Consider the following 8,288-nt stretch of genomic DNA (forward strand, 5'->3'; position numbering starts at 1 on the left):
AAAATAGTCTTACAGTGAAAACCAAAGAACATCAGTCATGTCCTGACACAACCTAGCAATGTCAGGCTACAGAGGATTAGAGAGACAGGATATAATGAGAGCTGGAATGAGCATATTTTCTTTAATGGACCATGTGAAGATCCTGCAGGTGTCTAAGGATCTAAGGACCATGCAGGTGCCCTAGACAGCCACTTCACCGACTCATTATTCTGGCTGTTAAAAGTCTTGTGTCAGGAGTTTTATGGACGCTCAGCTGTTCTTGCCTTAGCCTCACATGTCATCTGTTGTTTCTCAACAGGGTATGAGGGTAAATGTTTTACATCAGGGATGCAGCCAATTTTTTTGCCCCACATTTTTCTTTCTTTTTCTCATTTTCTTTGCAAGATTGTCTGCAGCTGCCAATTCTATAACTGCATCTTTTGATCCAGCCATCTATCAGAAAAACCCCAAAAAGATGAATAAACAAATACATAAAAGAGAGTAAAGACTATAATACTAAGGGTGTTAGTATTGTATTGTATATTGTAGTAATAATAGTTAGGATGAACTACTGAAATATAATGGCATTCTTGGGAAAATTAAATAAATCTGTGGATGTAGAATGCCTAATGTTGGTCTTGAAATGTACTAGATATGAGTAGTTATCTCCCTTCCTTCAACCAGCTCTAACTGGACTTTATTTCTGTGCTTGTGATGTTTTCATCTTTGTCATTTTTCAGTCTTGCCAACACTGGTTCCTCCTTGTCCCCCAAATCTAGGTTCTTGGACCTATACCTTCAATTATCTATTTTTTCCCCTCTCAATTCATTATTCACTCAACAGCAACTTGTTGAGCACCAGAGTATGTGCCAGGCACTGTTCTAATTGCATGCCCCAAATGATGCCCTAGAACAGGACTTTGAACACTGAAGGATTAATTTATACTGCCGACCTGCAGGCTGATGTTCTGGGTGGTATAAAACTCTGCCCTTATAAGACACTGTGACTCAGCCCCATCTAGATCTATAAAACACAGCTTCCCCAGCACACTGGGTTCATTTGAGAGATTATAGTATCTTGATTTTCTCTACTTAAGTAGGATTTTCCCCAAACTCCCCTCCTGGGAGATAATTCCCAATTCTCTCTTTCTTACCAGGACATTCAGACTGGAAAAATCTGACTCTGATTCCATGAATCAATGTGCAGATTCTTTCCCCCAAAATGTCTTTTGCAGCTGCAACTCCCTCCTCAAAACTAATTTGCCCTTACCAGTATTTAAGACAAGTTGAAATCAACTCAGGATTAGCCCAGAACTATCTTCTTTTGCTTCTAGAACAACTGAGTGATTGACAAAGACTTTCAGTTTGAAAAGCTGATCTGAGAGGATGCAACTTCCAGCAGCAATGATCCAGAGGGAAATCATGGAATTGATAATCATAAACTTTAGAACGCCCAGGAAGCCTAAGCAGAAAACATTTCCATCAGAAAGTCATTCACCATTCAGCCATAAAACCTATCATATTGTTACAGAGCTATGGTCATGTTCAGTCTGGAATTCAGAATCTTCTGCCCTAACCCCAGCTCGACACCTTGAGCCTATTTTTTACAAACCTCTAGATAGCCAACATCAACCTACAAATTTTTCACTACATATTCTAAGACAAGAGCAAGATGCCTCTTCTGATTGCTTTAAAGGAACATTCAAAGCCATATAACAATGAGAGGTAAAGTAATGGGACTGGTTACTGCCAGAGGTGGTATCAGTTAGAAGTAGGTTGAAGTGAGAGATGGAGGGAAGAGACCCTGTTGACATTTGGGCCAAGGATATTAAGGACACTAGGGATGCTGCAGTTGCTTCTGCATATGGAAGGGACTTCATACAAGAAACCCTAGGCTCTGCCAGTATTTGCCATCATGAAAAACACCATCGTAGTCAGGAATGACAGACTGCCCTTATTACCAGGCATATTCATTATACGGCTTTTCATTAGATCTCAGTCATCTCTATGGGTTGTCCTCACTGCCACATATGTTCAGTTTTCCAATGATTCTATGACTAGAACCCCATTTTCACTCCCTCTTCCCTCCTCTCCATTGTCTGGTTACCTGGGGAAGCCTGAACCAGGAGCACAAGGACAGCTAAGGTCAGGAACAAGAGTTTAATGTATCCTGAGAGGAGTGAGGAACGATCCAGCAGCATACTGAATGTGCCAGGAAAGGCTCGTCTTCCCTCTGCATTTTATTGTCTTGGTTAAGGCTGAGTCATGGACAATAAATCAGAGAAGGGCAGAGTGCTCCACCACCCATCAGCTTGTGGGTCAGCAACATAAATTGATGATCCAATATTCAGAGTCCTTCTCGAGACATCATCTGGGAAGGTGGAAGACATTAGCAGAGGCTCTACATGCCCGCCACAAGTCTCCGGCATTGCGGAAAGAATGGACCCACCTTCCAAGAAGCCTTTCCTGTTCCTCTCCTTGAGAAGTTTAGCCCCCTCCCTTATGTTTACAGCCGCCCTGCCTCCTTCTTTCTGTCATAATGTTTTTCATGTTGAGTTGGAACTAAGTATTTTTCTAGTTCATCTTCTCTACTGGACTGACACTGTCAAGGGCAACTTTTAACCGACACTAAGCCCCTGAAGGTAGGGACTGGCTGTAATTTCTGTTATGTCCAGAGTGTGCAGTGCATATTTGTTGAAAGCAATGAATGAACGAATGCATGTAGGGTACTCACTCATATACTGATAGATCTTAGAAATGGCATTTCTCAGCGATGAAAATGCAGACTCAGAGAGTGGAAGAGGATTGCCCAGGGTCATACTGCGAGCAAGAAAGAAACAGACGGAGACCCTCCTAACACAGCTCATCATCCAGCTCTTTTTAACTATGCATTTACTCCTTATATCTTACTCTAAACCCTTAATTTTGGCTGCAACTGAGACATTCTTGGACTCCAGCCTCAAGGAATACAGCAGAAATGTTTCCTGCAGGTTCTCCAACAAAGAGGGTATAGAAGGGGTTACTGCCTGGGCTCCATCAGGAAGTGTATCTGTGAGTCCACTGGGTTTTCTTTTTGGGGTCCTTAGTCTGTTGTATGGTCATTTTATACCTTTAGATGGGCCCAGTGCTCTTCTACTCTCTTCTTCCTCCAGTTGGCAGGTATTAGGGAAAGCCTGGTGGATAGCAGGAAATCTGTTTTGCCCTTGATAGCCAAGCAGTCCATTCTCCAGGAAAGCAGTAAGCATGAAGCCACCCACTGAAGTCTCACTGTCTGTCAGTAGCTATGATAAGCACTTTCCATACATGACCCCCGGAATTCTCACAGGATCCCTGATAGGCAAATGTAATTTGCTCAAGGTTACATAGTGCTTAGGAGTAAGGTCTGGATTCAGGTTTGGCTTACTTATCTCAAGAGCACATCTTCTTTCTTTCTTTAAGATTTTATTTATTATTTGAGAGAGAGAGTGTGAGTTCGTGAAAGCAAGCAGGGGGAATGGAGAGGGACAAGCAGACTCTGCACTGAGCTCAGTGCCCAACGTGGGGCTTGATCTCAGGATCTGAGATCTGAAATCAAGAGTTGGATGTTTAACCAACTGAGCCACCCAGGCTCCCCAAGCACATCTTTCTATCATCCCAGAGGATTATGCCTGAGTAATGATGGAAAGAGAGACCTATTAACCTGAAAAGCAGTGATGGGTGGACGAGAGGTAGAGTCATTATCTCCTGAAAGACATGATCTGTGCAAGCCTAGAGGGCAGAACTACAAGTCTTGGGTGGAAATTGCAGCGGGGCAGATTTTTAACTAATAGGAAAGACTTCTGATGATTGAAACCATCTGAAAATGGTTGGACTGTCTGGGAGATGTGGTGGTTTCCTGGTGTCCAAATACTACACGTGGAGTCTGCCTGACCACTTCTCCTGGGTTCTGCAGGGAGGACTGGTGAATTGGCTGATATGGATCTCTACACTAGACACAGTTCTAGGCACTGGGTCTAAGAAGAGAAGAAGGCAAAGTCTTGCCATTCTGATTAGGGAGGGAGACAAAACTCATAATGGCGGGTGATGACAGTGCTTATAAAGAAAACTAAAGCAGGGTAAGGGATGGAGGATAAGGTGATGTACATGTACATGTGAGGGGGGATGTCTATTTTGAACAGGTTAACCAAGGAAGGACTTTCTGAGTTAGTGACATCGAGTAGAAACCTAAATGTATGGAGGAAGTGAGCTACATGGATATCTAGAATCTTCCAGGCATAAAGAACTGCAAGAGCAAAGGCTCTGAGGAAGGAAAGCGATAGGTCTCTTAGGAAGAGCAAAGAGCCAAGTATGACTGGGGTCCAGTGAGTGAGGGAAAGGAAAAGAGAAACTGAAACCATGGAAGCAGGCAGAGCTACACAACATCAGGACTGACAGGGCCTACTAAGGACTTGGGACTCTACTTGATATGTGATAGGGAATTGTGATTTACATTTTAAGAGATCTTTCAAATCTGAACTTTTGTTTCTTTTTGTCTATGAGATATCACTTTCTTCATCTGTAACGTAAAGTATTTGGGCTAAACTAGTGTTTCCTGAAATGTGTGACCCATGTCATTGGCAGTGTGAGTGACAATTTAAGTAGCAAACATAAGTGTATGTTTTTAAAAATTTTTATTTTAATGCTTATTTGACAAAAAAAGTCACTAGCCCTTGATCTGGTGATTTTACAGAAAACCACTTAAGATGTGGTCCAAATATGAGTTTAAGTAAATGGACTGTGTCGGTTTTTATAAAAAATATTAACTAAATAATACTACAAACTATAGATGATATAGCAGTATGTAAGTTTGTAAAATGATATACAAATGACTGAAGTTTAGGCTAGGAAATTGATAAAGACCGTTCTATGGAACAGAACTGAAGCTCAGACAGGTCAGTTGACTTTCTTAAGGCCATGGAGCCACGAATGGGACTTTAGTCTACTGACTCCAAATCCATTGCTCCTTGCACCAGGGAGAACTGTCTCACCAAACACATACTTCTTCTGGCTATAACTGTCTTTATTTGTTTATTTTATTTTATTTTGATTATTATAGATTAAGAGGAAGTTGCAGATAGTAAAGAAATCCTGTGTATCCTTCACACAATTTCCCCAAATGTCACATTTTGGATAACTATAGTACAATGTCAAAACAAGGAAATTGACATTGGTACAATGTTTATGTATATCTCTATGTCATTTTATCACAGGTGTTGTTTAGTGTAAGCAATCAATATGCAGAACTATTCAGTCACCACAAAGATCTTCCTTGTGCTACTCAGCTTCCTACTCCCCCAACATTCCAACGTTCTTGCTCTGATATTGTCATTTTGAGAATGTTATATAAATGGAATCATACAGTATACGACCCTTGTGAGATCACTGCATCTACTAATAGGTGTTTCTTTTGTTGCTGTGTTGTACTCCATGGTACGAATGTACTGCCGTTTATTTAACCATTAACATATTATAGAACATTTTGGTTGTTTTTAGATTTTGGTTATTCCAAATAAAACTGCTGTGAATATTTGTGTACAGATTTTTCTGTGGATATAAGTTTTCATCCCTCTGGATAAATGCCTGGGGAGGGGTGATTTCTGAATTGTATGATATACATAAGTTTAGCTTTTAAAAAAATTGCCAAACTATTTTTCAGAGCGCCTGCACCACTTAACATTCTCACCAATGTATGAGAGATTTGGTTTCTCTTCATCAGCTTTTGACATTGTCATGGTTTTTAATGCTAGCTTTTCTAATACATTTGTAGTAGTATGTAATCCTGGTATTAATTTGTATTTCCCTAATTGCTACTGATGTTGAACATCTTTTCATGTACCTTTTTGCCATCCTCTGGTGAAATGTCTGTTCATTTGCCCATTTTCTAAATGGACTATTTGTGGGGTTTTTTTATGAGGAGTATGTCTTTATTTTTTTACTGAAGTATAACTAAAATACAGTGTTATACTAGTCTTGAGTGTACAATATGGAGATTCAACAATTCCATACGTTACTCAGTGCTCACCACGGTAAGTGTAGTCACCATCTGTCACTAAACGATGTTATTACCGTCTTACTGATTATATTCCCTATGCTGTACTGTTCATCTCCATGAATTATTTATTTTGTAACTGGAAGTTTGTACCTCGTAATGCCCTTTTCCCTATCTATTTCACCCACTGCCCCCCAACCTCCCTTCTGGCAACCACCAATTTGTTCTCTGTATTTAAGAGACTATTTTTCCTTTTTGTCTCTTTTTCTCTGTTTGTTCATTTGGTTTTTTTCTTAAATTCCACATATGAGTGAAATCATATGGTATTTGTCTTTCTCTGTCTAACTTATTTCACTTAGTATTATACCGCTAGGTCCATCCATGTAATTGCAAATGACAAGATCTCATTTTCTTTTATGGCTCAGTACCATTCCATTGTGTATACATATACCACATCTTTTTTTATCCATTCATCTATTGATGGACACTTGGGCTGCTTCTGTATCTTGGCTAATGTAATAATGCTGCAATAAACATAGATGTACATATATCTTTTCAAACTGGATTAATATCCAAAATATATTGAGAACTTATATAACTCAACACACAAAGGAAAATAATAATCCAATTAAAAATGGGCAGAATACCTAAATAGGCATTTTTCTAAAGAAGACATACAAATGGCCAACAGACACATGAAAACATGCTCAAAATCACTCATCATGAAGAAAATGCAAATCATAACCACAATGAGATATCACCTCACACCTGTCAGAATGACTAAAATAAAAAAGACATGAAACAACAAGTCTTTTCAAGGATATGGAAAAAAAGGAACCCCCATGCACTCTTCATGGGAATGCAAACTGGTGCAGCCACTGTGGAGAAGAGTATGGAGGCTCCTCAAAAAATTAAAATAGAACTACCATATCATTCAGCAATTCAATTTCTGGGTATTCACTCAAGGATAATGGAATATTTGTTTTTCATTGTTAAATTTTAAGTGTTTTTTATGTACTCTATTTGAGTTCTTTGTTGGATACGTAATTTGCAAATAACGTCTTTCACTGTATTTGCAAATAACATCTTTCAGGTTTCTTTTAATTCTTTTCATTTTTTTAAATTCATTACCACACATAGTTATTGTTTTCCTTTTAGATCAATTTTTTTTGTGGTGGAAACATTTAAGATCTACTCCATTAGCAAATATGAAGTATATAATACAACATTGTTAACTTATAGTCACATTGTTCTAAAACAGATCTTCAGAATTCATTCATCTTGCATAACTAAAATTTTGTACCTCTTGACACCATCTCTCCATTTCCCCCTCTACACAGCCCCTGGCAATCACTGTCTACCCTCTGCTTCCATGAGTTTGACTATTGAGATTCCAATGTAAATAAGATCATGCAGTATTTTTCTTTTTCCATCTGGCTTATTTCACTTAGCATAATGTCCTACAGGTTCATGCATGTTGTCAAAAAATGGCAAGTTTTCCTTCCTTTTAAAAAGCTGATTATTGCAAAAGAGGTGGAGCAAGATGGCGGAGGAGTAGGAGACCCGGATTTCATCTGCTCTCAGGAATTCAGCTGAATAGGGATCAAACCATTCTGAACACCTACAAACTCAACAGGAGATCAAAGAAGAGAGTAGCAACAACTCTCTGAACAGAAAAGTGACCATTTACTGGAAGGTAAGACGTGCGGAGAAGTGAATCCGAGGCGATATTTGGGAGGATAGACGGCGGGGGAGGGGGCCTCTGTCGGCCACTTTTGGCAAGTGATAGAGCCGCAGAGCACAAAATCGGAACTTTTAGAAGTTGGCTCCGCTGAGGGACGTCGCTCCAGTGGCTAAGCTGGGGGTGGAACCCTCGCAGGACAGTGTGGTCTCAGGACCCTTGGGGTCACAGAAAAACTGGGGGTGCCTGAATGCGGCAGAGCTCCCAGGTATGGGAGCGGGGAAGCCGGCTGCAGAGACGGAGCCGAGGCGCGGGCTCTCAGCTTGGGGTGGCATAAACTGTGATCCGCGGCCCAGTCGGGCCACTGCTCCTCCAGCAGGGACCCAACAAGCGGCAGAGCCAGGGACACTCCCCTTCCTCCCAGGGAGGAGTGGCACAGGAGCGCACGGCAGGGATCTGCTGGGTTTGGAGACTCCACACGGGGTCGGGTGCCAGAGATACAAATGCTTGGTCACAGGCCGGGTGAGCACACAGTGCGGCCGGAGACCGGGGAGACGGGAGTGACTGCTTTTCTCTGGGGGCGCACTGAGGAGCGGGGCCCCGAGTTCTCAACTCCTCCTGG

The 8,288-nt window shown here is 41.0% G+C and overlaps 1 protein-coding gene across 1 annotated transcript; it reads right to left on the reverse strand.

Moving 5' to 3' along the window:
- Positions 1 to 316: 316 nt before the first annotated feature.
- DEFB115 (defensin beta 115) lies at positions 317 to 2,179 on the reverse strand. The gene is made up of 2 exons (XM_025876278.1): positions 2,086 to 2,179; positions 317 to 432 (listed from the first exon to the last, which is right to left on the reverse strand). The coding sequence occupies exons 1-2, from the start codon at positions 2,177 to 2,179 to the stop codon at positions 317 to 319; spliced, it is 210 nt and encodes a 69-aa protein (XP_025732063.1).
- Positions 2,180 to 8,288: the final 6,109 nt, after the last annotated feature.

This window comes from Callorhinus ursinus, unplaced genomic scaffold (genome assembly GCF_003265705.2).
Source record: "Callorhinus ursinus isolate GAN/ISIS: 27379988/994484 unplaced genomic scaffold, GSC_fseal_2.0 scaffold38, whole genome shotgun sequence".
NCBI classification, from domain to species: domain Eukaryota; kingdom Metazoa; phylum Chordata; class Mammalia; order Carnivora; family Otariidae; genus Callorhinus; species Callorhinus ursinus.

Excerpts from the sequence above, each read along its gene's own strand:
- DEFB115 (XM_025876278.1), bottom strand. The coding sequence starts at position 2,179 with ATGCTGCTGGATCGTTCCTCACTCCTCTCAGGATACATTAAACTCTTG. Across the intron at positions 433-2,085 it reads CCTGGTTCAGGCTTCCCCAG|ATGGCTGGATCAAAAGATGC; the intron begins GTAACCAGACAA and ends TTTTTCTGATAG.